This window comes from Entelurus aequoreus, linkage group LG05 (genome assembly GCF_033978785.1).
Source record: "Entelurus aequoreus isolate RoL-2023_Sb linkage group LG05, RoL_Eaeq_v1.1, whole genome shotgun sequence".
NCBI lineage: Eukaryota > Metazoa > Chordata > Actinopteri > Syngnathiformes > Syngnathidae > Entelurus > Entelurus aequoreus.
The window spans coordinates 23,022,480-23,036,090 of record NC_084735.1 but is presented as its reverse complement, the minus strand read 5'-3'; the positions used below and the strand labels follow the sequence as shown (position 1 = coordinate 23,036,090).

The 13,611-nt window shown below is 47.6% G+C and overlaps 1 protein-coding gene across 4 annotated transcripts in view; it reads left to right on the top strand.

The window, feature by feature from the left end:
• Nucleotides 1-12,504, top strand: part of col11a2 (collagen, type XI, alpha 2) — a 92,141-nt gene extending 79,637 nt beyond the window's left edge. For 3 of the 4 annotated variants that reach the window (XM_062047441.1, XM_062047440.1, XM_062047437.1), the window contains 51 exons: nucleotides 839-895; nucleotides 966-1,019; nucleotides 1,100-1,153; nucleotides 1,227-1,280; nucleotides 1,350-1,403; nucleotides 1,495-1,548; nucleotides 1,624-1,668; nucleotides 1,900-1,953; nucleotides 2,027-2,071; nucleotides 2,160-2,213; nucleotides 2,294-2,338; nucleotides 2,589-2,642; nucleotides 2,721-2,765; nucleotides 2,909-2,962; nucleotides 3,048-3,092; nucleotides 3,170-3,223; nucleotides 3,313-3,420; nucleotides 3,567-3,620; nucleotides 3,705-3,758; nucleotides 3,837-3,881; nucleotides 3,964-4,017; nucleotides 4,098-4,142; nucleotides 4,220-4,273; nucleotides 4,354-4,407; nucleotides 4,483-4,536; nucleotides 4,614-4,811; nucleotides 4,887-4,940; nucleotides 5,037-5,144; nucleotides 5,227-5,334; nucleotides 5,429-5,482; nucleotides 5,595-5,648; nucleotides 5,720-5,827; nucleotides 5,910-5,963; nucleotides 6,035-6,088; nucleotides 6,180-6,233; nucleotides 6,342-6,395; nucleotides 6,482-6,589; nucleotides 6,671-6,724; nucleotides 6,833-6,886; nucleotides 6,971-7,024; nucleotides 7,174-7,227; nucleotides 7,456-7,563; nucleotides 7,651-7,704; nucleotides 7,791-7,952; nucleotides 8,023-8,076; nucleotides 8,437-8,472; nucleotides 8,553-8,606; nucleotides 8,687-8,972; nucleotides 9,052-9,161; nucleotides 9,339-9,731; nucleotides 11,782-12,504. In XM_062047441.1, the coding sequence (XP_061903425.1) occupies nucleotides 839-895; nucleotides 966-1,019; nucleotides 1,100-1,153; nucleotides 1,227-1,280; nucleotides 1,350-1,403; nucleotides 1,495-1,548; nucleotides 1,624-1,668; nucleotides 1,900-1,953; nucleotides 2,027-2,071; nucleotides 2,160-2,213; nucleotides 2,294-2,338; nucleotides 2,589-2,642; nucleotides 2,721-2,765; nucleotides 2,909-2,962; nucleotides 3,048-3,092; nucleotides 3,170-3,223; nucleotides 3,313-3,420; nucleotides 3,567-3,620; nucleotides 3,705-3,758; nucleotides 3,837-3,881; nucleotides 3,964-4,017; nucleotides 4,098-4,142; nucleotides 4,220-4,273; nucleotides 4,354-4,407; nucleotides 4,483-4,536; nucleotides 4,614-4,811; nucleotides 4,887-4,940; nucleotides 5,037-5,144; nucleotides 5,227-5,334; nucleotides 5,429-5,482; nucleotides 5,595-5,648; nucleotides 5,720-5,827; nucleotides 5,910-5,963; nucleotides 6,035-6,088; nucleotides 6,180-6,233; nucleotides 6,342-6,395; nucleotides 6,482-6,589; nucleotides 6,671-6,724; nucleotides 6,833-6,886; nucleotides 6,971-7,024; nucleotides 7,174-7,227; nucleotides 7,456-7,563; nucleotides 7,651-7,704; nucleotides 7,791-7,952; nucleotides 8,023-8,076; nucleotides 8,437-8,472; nucleotides 8,553-8,606; nucleotides 8,687-8,972; nucleotides 9,052-9,161; nucleotides 9,339-9,731; nucleotides 11,782-11,928 (3,972 nt within the window). In that variant the 3' untranslated portion in view covers nucleotides 11,929-12,504. The remainder of the gene's footprint in view (nucleotides 1-838; nucleotides 896-965; nucleotides 1,020-1,099; nucleotides 1,154-1,226; nucleotides 1,281-1,349; nucleotides 1,404-1,494; nucleotides 1,549-1,623; nucleotides 1,669-1,899; nucleotides 1,954-2,026; nucleotides 2,072-2,159; nucleotides 2,214-2,293; nucleotides 2,339-2,588; nucleotides 2,643-2,720; nucleotides 2,766-2,908; nucleotides 2,963-3,047; nucleotides 3,093-3,169; nucleotides 3,224-3,312; nucleotides 3,421-3,566; nucleotides 3,621-3,704; nucleotides 3,759-3,836; nucleotides 3,882-3,963; nucleotides 4,018-4,097; nucleotides 4,143-4,219; nucleotides 4,274-4,353; nucleotides 4,408-4,482; nucleotides 4,537-4,613; nucleotides 4,812-4,886; nucleotides 4,941-5,036; nucleotides 5,145-5,226; nucleotides 5,335-5,428; nucleotides 5,483-5,594; nucleotides 5,649-5,719; nucleotides 5,828-5,909; nucleotides 5,964-6,034; nucleotides 6,089-6,179; nucleotides 6,234-6,341; nucleotides 6,396-6,481; nucleotides 6,590-6,670; nucleotides 6,725-6,832; nucleotides 6,887-6,970; nucleotides 7,025-7,173; nucleotides 7,228-7,455; nucleotides 7,564-7,650; nucleotides 7,705-7,790; nucleotides 7,953-8,022; nucleotides 8,077-8,436; nucleotides 8,473-8,552; nucleotides 8,607-8,686; nucleotides 8,973-9,051; nucleotides 9,162-9,338; nucleotides 9,732-11,781) is intronic. The other variant, XM_062047438.1, reaches the window with a different exon arrangement.
• The last annotated feature ends 1,107 nt before the right edge of the window (nucleotides 12,505-13,611 follow it).

The window sequence follows — 13,611 nt, the reverse complement described above, 5'->3', positions numbered from 1 at the left end:
TTTCTTCCACCACCATGCTTTTTACAGTAGGTGAAGCATGCCAATTTAGTCATTTTAAATGAGGCAAAAGTTTATCCCACTTGCTGCAGAGCTGTGTGTAGGGGGAGGCGTCCTGTTATAGCCACATGCTACCTGAAGGATTTTACTTGCACGTCTCCTTAAACCGTACAAACGGTATGAAGGAACATTTTCATTACTTTCTCACGCTGCGGTATAATTTAAAAAGGGTAACCGACCCATGCCGAGAGTGCTTAATTGTCCATCCATCCATCCATCCATTTCCTACCGCTTATTCCCTTCGGGGTCACGGGGGGCGCTGGAGCCTATCTCAGCTACAATCGGGCGGAAGGCGGGGTACACCCTGGACAAGTCGCCACCTCATCGCAGTGCTTAATTGTCCCTTAATCTTAATTGTTCATGTTAGTAAGGAGTTTTGGACAATTAAATACTTTATTGGAAGACCGTTTTCCCAGAGCACAAAGCGAGATCCTTAGAATGGACAACATGGAATGTTCCACCATTTTGTAGAAAGTCTTGTCAGAGGAGTGGACGTTGTTGTAGCTGCATAGACTCTGCATGTTCCTCACTTGTCGCCATCTGCAGCTTTCCCAATACTTTTGACCATCATTTCTATAGAACCAGCGTCCTCTGGAGTGGACTGATGTGCTTTTTCCTTTTCAAACTGTGCAACTCTGACAAAATACAAACAAAAACAAATATCCACTGTAGAGGACACTGGCTCTTAGGAGGATATTGTGGTATCACTAGTAATGGTCTTCTGATCTCATAGATCTTCTTTAATCACTTCTCGTCATTAACGTTGATCTGTCCACTGTAGATGGCTCTGAAAGGACCTCCTGGACCAATGGGATTCACCGGACGTCCTGGACCACAGGTATGACCCTTGACCTCCAGAGATCTAATTTGATGTGAACTATGAGGAAATGCAAGTGCCTCTTTCTCAGGGAAACCCAGGTAGTCATGGTCTTAAAGGAGAAAGTGGAGACCCGGGTCCCCAGGTAAGAACCTCCTTTGTTGAGAACATGGTGAGCTTCAAAGCTTACAGGGTGGTATTTTGAACCTGCTTTGCATTCTCTAGGGGCCCAGGGGACCTCATGGTCTGATGGGACCACCCGGCAAAGCCGGAAGGAGAGTGAGTATTAAAAACTGTGTTTTTATCCAAATTTCTGCCCATGGACCGCCCTCTTCTAACCACCCTCTGACAGGGCCGTGCTGGAGCTGATGGAGCCAGGGGAATGCCTGGAGAGCCCGGCACTAAGGTAACGCGCCAAAGGTTCCCATACTAACAGAATTAGTGTGGACTCTTATCGTCTGTCGTGTCTCTTCAGGGCGACCGTGGCTTCGATGGTCTTCCTGGTTTGCCCGGGGACAAGGGACACAGGGTGAGTACATAGCAAGCAAGGCAACACCTTTTAAAACCACTTTTTTTGAAGGGGTCTGTAATCCTTCAATACTCCACGTTTTTGTCTATAGGGTGACACAGGACCCCTGGGCCCTCCCGGATCTCAAGGAGAGGATGGCGAGAGGGTACAGAGACAAATTCTAAACAAGCCAGTAGGCCTAATTTTCTAACCATGATCTCCTCTTTCTCTGTCACCTAAGGGAGATGACGGCGAGGTCGGACCAAGGGGTCTCCCAGGTGAACCAGTGAGTGTTTCCATGACGACACAGCTGACACCTTAGGGTTGTTTCTCATTCGTGTATGCGCTGGCATCACGCGTAGGGGTTGGGGTCACAGACACACGCATGATCTGGTGGTTGTGAGAATCCTTCTTGTGCAGAGGCTTATTTTGGAGGCTGTAATTTGTGGTGCTGTTGGACCATGGCGAGATTGTTTGGCGCGTCTCAGAGTGTTTTGTGTTCTTTTTTTACTTTTAGGGACCTCGTGGCTTACTCGGACCAAAAGGTCCTGCCGGAATTCCAGGACCCCCTGTGAGTCAAAACTCAGTCTGGCGCCTGAGTTCTAGATTCAGTGATGACTTTTGTTTCTCCCTTCTTCTCTCAGGGTGTTCGAGGAAACGACGGGCCCGTTGGTCCTAAGGGGAACCTGGTCCGTGTCTTTTACTTACCTTTAACCATGTCATATTAACTCTTATCTTTACCTTCTCCTCATGTGTCAATTCTTCTTCTGGTCTTAGGGTCCTCAAGGAGAGCCCGGTCCTCCGGGTCAGCAGGGAACATCAGGAACTCAGGTGAGACACAGGACACAGGGCCATGTCTCTTAGGATGTACATTTATTCTTCAGGTGATTTAACATGTCTCTGTTTGATAGGGAATGCCAGGACCTCAGGGAGCCATGGGACCCCACGGAGAGAAGGTATTCATGTTTGTCTTTCATTGGAGGAGAGAAGGTTTTAGTCCACAATCTTTGCTGAGCATTTTTGATGAGTTCAGCTGATGTTTCCTTGTTAGCTTGGTGGCTAGCGTGTAGATACATGCTTCTTTAGAGATTCCAATAATGACATATGTGGTCCATCTGACATAGTCAAGTGAATGTGACTAAATTATTTACTTCCAAGCTTACAATATATGAAAAGTACAATGAAAGCCCTTATTACATCCTACAGGGTCCTACAGGAAAACCAGGTCTTCCAGGAATGCCTGGCGCTGACGGACCTCCTGTAAGTTCGGCTTTTGTCTTTAAAGTTGCCTTTATGTATTTTATCAAGGTCATTACAACCTACATTGTTCCGTTTCAGGGTCACCCAGGAAAAGAGGGACCCTCAGGCACCAAGGGTAACCAGGTCAGTAGCACTGCAGGGGTTCCTACATCCCACAGTCTCATTACTATTTTCTAACAAGTCCAAATGCAAACTATTGTTATGGAATGAATTATTTTTGCAATTCATGTTCATCTATCTGTCTGTCTCCGCTTGATCTTTTACAGGGCCCCAATGGCCCCCAAGGCTCTATTGGCTATCCTGGCCCTCGTGGCATCAAGGTCAGTTAAAAACATCCAACTTTAGTCTTTGAGGCATTCAGGTACTCATACATCTGTTTCTGACTCCCATCCGCTCTTCTTGCAGGGGGAGCAAGGAATCCGAGGACTAAAGGGTCACAAGGGCGAGAAGGTGCGTTATCATATCCTACTGAGGGAACAAAAGCAAGTGAATGATTGAACAAATGTCTTTCTTCTTGACACTTTCAGGGAGAAGATGGTTTCCCCGGAATTAAGGGAGACTTTGGCGTCAAAGGAGAGAGGGTAACCTGGAATGATTGCATCTTTGATGAGGCATTTTGATATACTCTCATGTTCTCATTTGAGTGGTTTTCTTCTTCTGCTGCTGGCAGGGCGAGATCGGAGTGTCTGGTCCCAGAGGAGAGGACGGCCCAGAGGGGCCAAAGGGTCGCGTTGGGCCTCCTGGTGAGCTCGGACCTCTCGGTCTTGTTGGAGAGAAGGTACGACCCGCTGCATCTAATTTCTTTCTGTGCAATTAAAGGAAGGCTTAAATCTTTAAAAATTGAAGAGACATTGGGCAGCTCTCACTTCCACCACTCGATGTTGCGTCTAACCTCTAATTAATGAGATTGCCGTGTGCTTTCAGGGCAAACTTGGTGTTCCTGGACTTCCTGGATACCCTGGAAGACAAGGACCCAAAGTAAGATAAACACCATGAACTTTTTCATGTTTGTGAGTTCATCTTGACCGTGCGTCAGTTTGATTCTTTGTGTTTGCCTTTTAGGGGTCTTTGGGATTCCCAGGATTCCCCGGCTCAAATGGCGAGAAGGGAACAAGGGTACGTATGCGGCGCTCTGATGTGATGTCGCATTTACTCTTAGGACTGTCTGAGGTTTGATTGTGTTGTTGTTTTCAGGGCCTGACAGGCAAACCAGGACCAAGAGGACAAAGAGGACCAACGGTAAAGTTTTGTTATTTATAAAACTTCCCTCCGTCTGGTGTCTGGTCTGTTTCCCCTTTACTTCACTGTCTGCGTCCATTAGGGTCCCAGAGGTCAGCGAGGACCACGAGGGGCCACCGGAAAGTCGGGTGCAAAGGTTGGTCATCACACAAGTACTTGACAAGAGGAACAATTTCCATTCTTTTATTCACTGTTGATTTTGCACTTGCTCATCAGGGAACTTCCGGAAGCGACGGTCCTCATGGTCCACTCGGAGAGAGGGTGAGCCTTTAGCTTTTGCTGAGTGGTGCTCGCTCTGAATTGCACGTCATCCTTATCCTGCTTTTTTGTGTCACCAGGGATTGCCCGGACTTCAGGGAGCCAATGGTTTCCCCGGACCTAAAGGACCTCCCGTGAGTGAAAATGAAGGATTTTGGTGAGAGAAGAGTGAGATCCAGATTGGTTTGAGGGTTTTCTGGGTGTTTTCTCACAGGGACCACCAGGAAAGGATGGGCTTCCTGGACATCCTGGACAGAGAGGAGAAGTTGTGAGTTTCAGTTTGATCTTTGGTGTCAGGAAGGGGGCTTCAGTGGCAACACATAACTATATCTCTCTAAATCAGGGTTTCCAAGGAAAAATGGGCCCACCAGGACCTCCTGGAGTAGTCGGACCTCAGGTGAGTTAAGACATAACTGTGAAACAATTACCTTTTTATGGTGAATCATTCTCTCAATGTTCAATATGCTTCTTCAGGGTCCATCAGGAGAGACTGGTCCCTTGGGTGAGCGCGGCCACCCCGGACCACCTGGTCCACCTGGAGAGCAGGGACTTTCTGGCCCCTCAGGGAAGGAAGGTACAAAGGGAGACCCAGGACCTGCTGGAGGTCCAGGTAAAGACGGACCACCTGGATTGAGAGGCTTCCCTGGAGAGAGAGGACTTCCTGGTACCCCTGTGAGTACCTCATGAGTATTAATCGACCACCATCTTGGAGAAATTGAATGCTGAACTCCTGTGTTTTTCTTCCAGGGAGGTGGAGGACTGAAGGGAAGCGAAGGACCTGCCGGACCTCCTGGACCTGCTGTATGTTTCATATAGTACAAACTGATATTTAGTTAGACCTCTCAGGTTGGGTTCAATCATATTAACATGTGGTACCAATTGATTCAATCTTTCCAGGGATCTCCTGGTGAGAGAGGACCTGCTGGCACTGCCGGACCTGTCGGACCCCCTGGCAGACCAGGCCCACACGGACCTCCTGGTGCCGCCGGAGAGAAGGGTGTTCCTGTAAGTCTTTGTGGCTTTTGTCCGAGTGTTTAATGTCACAAAAGTGTTATTAAAGTATTATTTTTTTTGTCCTGTGACCCAGGGTGAGAAAGGTCCAATCGGCCCTGCAGGTCGGGATGGAGTACAGGGTCCTGTGGGTCTTCCAGGCCCGGCTGGAACACCAGGAGGACCTGGAGAGGATGGAGACAAGGTCCGTGTCACAAATCAATCAGGTCCACTTATGGTTGTAAAAATGCAGACATATTGTTGAGAATAATGCTGGTTGGCTTTGTCGTGATGTTCAGGGTGAGGTTGGAGAACACGGCCAGAAGGGGTCGAAAGGAGGCAAAGGAGAGCATGTAAGTGAAACTCAAACAGAACAAAACGTGTATGCCACCAAAAATCCAACTACACTAGAAATAAATGTAATTATTTGGTTCTACTCATGCTTTCATGCTTTTTTTGTTTTAGGGACCTCCCGGACCACCTGGGCCAATGGGTCCCGTTGGTCAGCCTGGCCCTGCTGTAAGTCCTGGACCCTTTCTTGGTGCTGTCATCTACTAATAGGGTGCTTAATTTTCTGTTCTGGTGTGCAGGGTGCTGATGGCGAGCTCGGACCTAGAGGCCAACAGGGGACTTTTGGAGCCAAAGGAGACGAAGGATCCAGAGGATTCCCTGGAGCCCCTGGTCCTATTGGACTGCAGGTCTGTCCATGACAAATAAATCATGTTGTCATCTCACTTGGACGTCAGGCAGCTTAATGCATCTTTCACCTCTGATCTTCAGGGACTGCCAGGACCACCAGGCGAAAAGGGAGAGACTGGTGATGTTGGACCTCTGGTGAGTGGTGTTGACAAAGCAGATATTAGAGCTGAGCGCTGATGAAGAATTAAACCTGTATCTCTCTATAGGGTCCTCCAGGTCCTCCAGGACCTCGTGGCCCTGCTGGACCCAACGGCGCTGACGTAAGCTTGCAGTTTATGAAACCACCAAAAGATCAATATTGTGCCAAATTTGAGATTGAGCAACTTTGAAATTGTCTGTTTGTTTTTCTAGGGTCCCCAAGGGCCTCCTGGAGGTTTGGGTAATCCTGGACCTATTGGAGAGAAGGTACACAGACTTGTATCCCCTCTTGAATTCAGTATCCAAGTATGAGTGTGAAGAAGGTGCTGAGATTTTTCCTGACTTCTAAAAGAGTGAATTCTTTACGCTCTACAGGGAGAGCCTGGAGAGGGCGGACCACCTGGAATTGGAGGTGAACCAGGAAAGAAGGTGAGATCTTGTAGGAGGAAAGGGCAAAAGGAGTTTTTGGTAAATTCACACCAAGGTAATAAATGGTTTTCTGTGCCCGTCGGCAGGGTCCTCGAGGCGAGCGTGGAGAGAAGGGAGAGTCAGGACAACCTGGAACCGCTGGAACTGTTGGAGGACGAGGACGTCCTGGAGATGATGGTCCTAAAGGAAACCCTGTAGGGCTCATTCTTTGATCTCTGAGACTATATCAATTCTGGATTCCACCATTTTAATGTCGGATATGTTACCGTCATCAGGGTCCAGTCGGTTTCCCAGGTGATCCTGGTCCCGCCGGTGAGCTTGGACCCAGAGTGAGTGTCCCCTTTGTGCGATGACCAGCACATCCCTCTCCAGACTGTTCACTCCTACTGTAGAAAAGGAAAAACAATTCCAGCAAGTCTCTTGTGTTTCCCTCCCAGGGCCAAGATGGCGCCAAAGGAGAGCGAGGAGAAGATGGTGAACAGGGAGAATCTGTACGTCGACGGTTTGGAGAGATTTACATGTAGCCTCTTCTAAGGTCTTTCTTCATAACATGTCTTGCTCCTCTCCAACTGCAGGGCTCTCCTGGTCCCCCTGGAGAGAACGGAACTCCTGGTCCCCCAGGAAAGAGGGTAAGATCCTTACTTCATGCTTCCTGCACGCATTCTCACAAAAACTGCGTCAAATTGGACTTGGCGTGCACAGGCTGTGTTGCAGGTTCAAGAGTTAGAAGTATTTCACCAACTTCTACAGAGGCGATAAATTCTGTGTTTGTTTGCAGGGTCCTGCTGGGACAAGAGGACCTGAAGGGCGGCAGGGAGAAAAGGGAACCAAGGTGAGTCTGAAGGCTGATGTTGGGATCTTTGGAAATGTGATCAAACAAAGAATATGTGAGGAAGCTATCTAATGGATGTTTTCAAAATGATTCAATGTCTTCAATGTATTTTTATTCTGGTCAATTACAGCACCTTTAAAATGTATTTCATTCATTTTACCTGCTTATGACCTGATTCATGAAAAAAAACTTCTACATAGGTTTATATTTGTCATCCTTCTATCTCAGGGCGACACAGGCGCCCTCGGCCCCCCAGGAAAGACCGGTCCTGTTGGTCCTCAGGGACAACCAGGAAAACCAGGAACTGAAGGTCTGCGGGGTCTCCCAGGATCAGTGGTCAGTGACAATCAAGAGTGCTCATCTCCTGTGTGTGTGTGATATTTGTCCTAACGTACATTACATGAGAGCTTTTGTGTTTCTTAGGGTGAGCAAGGATCTCCCGGCACGGCCGGACCCAAGGGACCACCCGGACCTATTGTAAGACACCTCTTTTCCTTTGTCACTCATAGACGCGTAATGTTGCCTACAATCTTCCTTGATGTCTTCTCTGTCTTTGCCTGCAGGGACCTCCAGGTTTGCTGGGTCTGCGAGGAGACCCTGGTGCTAAAGGAGAGAAGGGACACCCGGGTCTTATTGGCCTCATAGGACCCCCAGGAGAGCAGGGAGAGAAGGGTGACAGGGGTATGCCTGGACCTCACGGTTCGAGCGGACCCAAGGGAGAAACTGTAAGTCTGACTTGGTTTGGGCAGCGCTTGTTGAGGATGGTTCTGATCTTTTAATGTGCCGTTTTTACAGGGAATGACCGGAGGCACTGGACCCCTTGGCCCTGCTGGTCCTCCTGGTCATCCTGTGAGTGATACCTACTGTCCTTCCTGTCTCACCTAAGCCTTGTTCACTGTGCCAGCACACATTTGCCAGACATCCACACCACATGTGGAGGTGGCCTGAGATGCTACTCAAAACTAATGAGAACAGAAGTCTTCAGTCCGCTCTGGTCTCTTGGATTAGACATCAGAGTTTGCGACATTTGCAGCTTCACACATACACTCACACACACACTCACGCACACAAACAAGTACATCATAGTAGAGCTATAAAGGCTGATTTGACGTGAACAAGGTTTTAATGAGACCTCCCTGCTTAACTCCCAGTAATCTAAGTGGTATGGAGAAAACATTGAACGCTTCTAATGCTTCATGTCTTCTTCAGGGTCCTCAAGGTGTCAAAGGAGCTAAGGGTGCCTCTGTAAGTATTGTACCTCAAAATGCTGACGCCAGTGTGCCTCCAATATTTCGTCTGAATCTTCTCCCCTCTGCTTTGTTTAGGGAGGAGCTGGTCCTAAAGGAGAGAAGGGTGTTCCAGGACCTCAGGGAGTTCCCGTACGTTGCTTGTGTCATTGGAGGCAACCGTTAAGTCAAATTAGGACTCACTCTCGGTCACTTATTTGTGTCCTGCTCAGGGCCCACCAGGCGAGGTCATACAGCCCCTCCCCATCCAGAGGAGCCCCAAGTCCAAACGCTCTATCGATGCCAGCCAACTGCTCCCCGAATCTGACCCCGACATGCCTGCGTCCGACGCCACTGGGGCTGAGTTCCTGATGGGAAGCGACGGCATGGAGGAGATTTTCGGTTCCCTCAACTCCCTGCGGCAAGAGATCGATACCATGCGCTTCCCGTTGGGAACCCAGGACAGTCCGGCCCGCACCTGCCTGGATCTTCACCTCAGCCAGCCCGAGCTCAAAGACGGTGAGAGACCCCTGCCCCCCCCAAAATCGATTATTGTGTAGCTCAGAATTATCATCTCATGCCCCTCTCCCCAAAACAGGAGAATACTGGATTGACCCCAACCAGGGCTGCTCCAGAGACTCCTTCAAGGTCTTCTGTAACTTCACCAGTGCAGAGACGTGCCTGCACCCCCACAAGAGCATCAACACGGTCAGTTATGCCCTTTCCGGCCTTCAGGTTTGGGATTATACTTGTTGTCCCCAAAATAAGAGAAGAAAAAATTTTAGAATCCTCAAAGAAATATGCCACCTACTGGCAGTGCCAGTCATGTCGGCTGAGAGTTTTCTTGCCAAGAGACGCTGTCTGACGTGTGTTTGTGGTTTGCAGGTGAAGATGAGCTCGTGGGACAAAGAAACTCCAGGATCATGGTTCAGTCAGTTTGCCACAGGCAGCAAGGTTAGTCACTCTCAGACGTCACATTCTTCCTCGCAACTCTTCTCAGTGCCCCCAACCTCACCGTCCGCCTCCTTGTCCTCCTCGCAGTTCTCTTACGTTGACTCGGACGGCGAGCCAGTGGGTGTTGTCCAGCTGGGCTTCCTGCGTCTCCTGAGTGTCCAGGTCCGCCAGAACATCACCTACAACTGCCACCGCTCGGTGGCGTGGGCCGACCGCAGTACCAAGAACAACTACGACCGTGCACTGCGCTTCCAGGCTGCCAACGAAGACGAGCTGAGCTACGAGACCAACCCGTACATCGAGGCGCTAGTGGACGGCTGCTCTGTGAGTTCCTGAACTTAACAATACATGTTCGTAGAAGTGAAATTGACATCTGGTGAGAAGCCTGGGAATAATCTCATTTGTTGAGGTCATTGTATTTTCACGGCATGACATCGATTACACCTTGACTGTTCAGGTGGTCCCAGTAGAAGTGCTTAAATATTAGATAGGATAGTTGTAGTCGGACTGGATCATCTAAGGTGGTATTAGCAGAAGTTCATGCTGAAAGACTAGATAGGACAGCTCTAGTCTGAGAGGATGGTGCTGGATCTGAAGTATCTACCCTTTAATGTGGGAACAAGGACGGCGGTTGGGATATTTGTGTCTCCATTGTGTCTTTATTGTTATCTAGAAGTTAGCTGGTGAGGAGTCGCTATTATCTGAGCTTGGTGACAGACCCCTTTGCTGGTATGCTTAGTTAATAATTGAATAAGTCATTGAAGAACAGGTGTCGTGTTTGTGGGGCATGTCCAGTTGTGCTGAAAAAGGCATCACTACATTGTATCATATATGGATACTTTGGATCCAGCACCCTCCTCTCAGACTACAGCTGTCCTATCTCGTCTGTGAGTGACGAAACCTGCTTGGATCAGAGGCCAAATGTCCGTCAATTGAAACAGTCCAGTTGGGATCCACTCAAATCTCCTGAGAAGTCAGCTGGTGAGGTGCGGCAGTCGTTTTTGCCAGCGCAGTGTATAGAGAGAGTATGGCCAACTGGTTTTCAGAGTTGGTCCCAAACATGGCTCCCTGTAGTCACGTGAGGGGCTTTTGACCAATTAGAGAGAGTGTGGCCAGAGGATCTCCTAAATGATTGGTCAAAAGCCCCTCACGTGACTACAGGGCACCATGTTTGGGAACCAACTCTGAAACCAGGTTGGCCATACTCGCTCTATCGACGGCTCTGATTGGTACCAGCGCCCTCTGCTGGCACGCGTGTGAAGGCGGCCCATGATAAATGCAATTACTGTATTTTTCAGACTATAAGTCGCAATTTTTTTCATAGTTTGGCCGGGGGTGCGACTTATACTCGGGAGCGACTTATGTGTGGAATTATTAACACATTACCGTAAAATATCAAATAATATTATTTAGCTCATTCACGTAAGAGACTAGACGTATAAGATTTCATGGGATTTAGCGATTAGGAGTGACAGATTGTTTGGTAAACGTATAGCATGTTCTATATGTTATAGTTATTTGAATTACTCTTACCATAGTATGTTACGTTAACATACCAGGCACGTTCTCAGTTGGTTATTTATGCGTAATTTAACGTACACTTATTCAGCCTGTTGTTCACTATTCTTTATTTATTTTAATTGCCTTTCAAATGTCTATTCTTGGTGTTGGGTTTTATCAAATACATTTCCCCCAAAAATGCGACTTATACTCCAATGTGACTTACACTACCGTTCAAAAGTTTGGGGTCACATTGAAATGTCCTTATTTCTGAAGGAAAAGCACTGTACTTTTCAATGAAGATAACTTTAAACTAGTCTTAACTTTAAAGAAATACACTCTATACATTGCTAATGTGGTAAATGACTATTTTAGCTGCAAATGTCTGGTTTTTGGTGCAATATCTACATAGGTGTATAGAGGCCCATTTCCAGCAACTATCACTCCAGTGTTCTAATGGTACAATGTGTTTGCTCATTGGCTCAGAAGGCTAATTGATTATTAGAAAACCCTTGTGCAATCATGTTCACACATCTGAAAACAGTTTAGCTCGTTACAGAAGCTACAAAACTGACCTTCCTTTGAGCAGATTGAGTTTCTGGACCATCACATTTGTGGGGTCAATTAAACGCTCAAAATGGCCAGAAAAAGAGAACTTTCATCTGAAACTCGACAGTCTATTCTTGTTCTTAGAAATGAAGGCTATTGCACAAAATTGTTTGGGTGACCCCAAACTTTTGAACGGTAGTGTATATATGTTTTTTTCCTTCTTTATTATGCATTTTCGGCAGGTGCGACTTATACTCCGAAAAATACGGTAGTTTGCAACGTGATGTGTTTGCGGGGGTCTAACGCGGGTCTACCCTCTCTGCAGTATCGTAAAGGCTTCGACAAGACGGTGCTGGAGATCAACACGCCACAGGTGGAACATCTCCCTCTGCTGGACATCAAAGTGTCAGACTTTGGGGAGAGCAACCAACAGTTTGGATTTGAAGTGGGACCTGTGTGCTTCCAAGGCTAATCTCACACACACTCACACACACACACGCACTTAGAGACACCTACACACTCATACACACCCAGTAAATTAACTTGTAAATGCTATGGAATACACACACACACACACACACACACACAGATGGACGGTGTTGTGAGGCAAAAGGCAGCATCCTACGTGGAAAAAAAGCAACATAAAAAAGTGAAGGAAGTCTAGAGGGGAAGTGGAAGAGCGGCTTCTTCACAGCCACGCAGCATCCGGAACGAGGGCCGGCCAACAAGAGGAAGCCGGCCGCAAACTTGAGGCCCCACCGACACCGCCCCTTCTCTACGCCCCCTCCGTCTCTCAGCTTGTCCCAGCTGATCCACATGAGAAGGAACCTGCCACCAACTGCCTCCTGTGAACTTACTGCTCGGTCACGAAGACCTCTGCACCGCTTGAAAATGTGACCCACAACCCCCAACCCCCTCTTCCTGCTAAGGTGTCCTCCACACGGGACCTCCGCATTCTCCATCCAGCGCTCGCCTCCCGACAGCAGGGTTGCCAAATGTTCCAGCATGCCTTCTTCGCTGAATAAAAAGCTTGTTTCCCTGAGAGAAAGCGTGTGGCAAAGTGCTAATTGTGCCAAAGTTCGACTCCCGTTTGTCTCCTTCATGACGCCATCAAGCCTCCGCCTGGGCAAATGTGCATTACACTCCATTTGTACAGAAATAGTGATATTCTATTGTATTTATTGAAGAACAAACAGGGTGCTTTGAGATTAAACAAATAATAATAACGGACCACCAAATATTCCCGTCACATGTGGTATATGTCATTTGTGTTTATTTCTTCTGGCGGGCGGCCTCCAACCTCACCGCCGGCCTTTTTTGGGAAGATCAAAGAATCCGCGGCCATGTTGGATTGTGACATCAAACCTGTCAGCGCTGTGCTGTTCAAGTGTTGCTTCCAGTCGAACCATTAAAAAAAGGTGACTCTCCAGCTCTGTGTTGACGTGCGCTGCTTTCCGGGTGCACACTTTTCCTGCGGTGTTTTTTTTTCTGACTGCTTGCAAGCTGGGGGGCAGAGGGGGGGGGATGTTTCTGTCAGCCATATTGTGTTTTTGTTATGCAAGGTTATTTTGTTTGTGTCATCTTAAGTTCTATTGTTTTTAAATATATCCGGGGAAGTGGGCGGTGCTGGCGGAAACCTAAAACCAAATAAAAGAAAATGTCCTTCAGAGAACGACCTCAACTATTAGTTTGTTTTTACTGCGTTGAAGATCTTTCAACGAAAGAAATATGGTGCTGACAAAAGTATTATTTCATGTTTGTAAGTATTTTTTTTTTTTTATGTAATATATAATCTTTTCTAAAATGACCTTTTTGACTCTCGTGTGTTTTCTTCCCAACGTTGGGAGGCATGCCTGCATTACAACAATTGGCCACAGGGTGGCACTGTATCCCGCAGTAGCGTAAATCAAAAAGTCTGACATTTTGTTCATATGCGATGCAATTTCCAAACTTTTCGCATCCAAAACGTGAACACTCCCTTGTCAATTTGAATTCAACCCAAAAGAAGCAATGATCATACGTGTCTCAGTGACGTTTTAAAATGTATTATTTACCTGTTTTGTGCTTGACTTGAACTCAATAACGGTCGAAACTGGTTGTCACGTGACCGTCATGTGACAATCCAGGATATAATTCCCCAAAATGGCCGCATGTC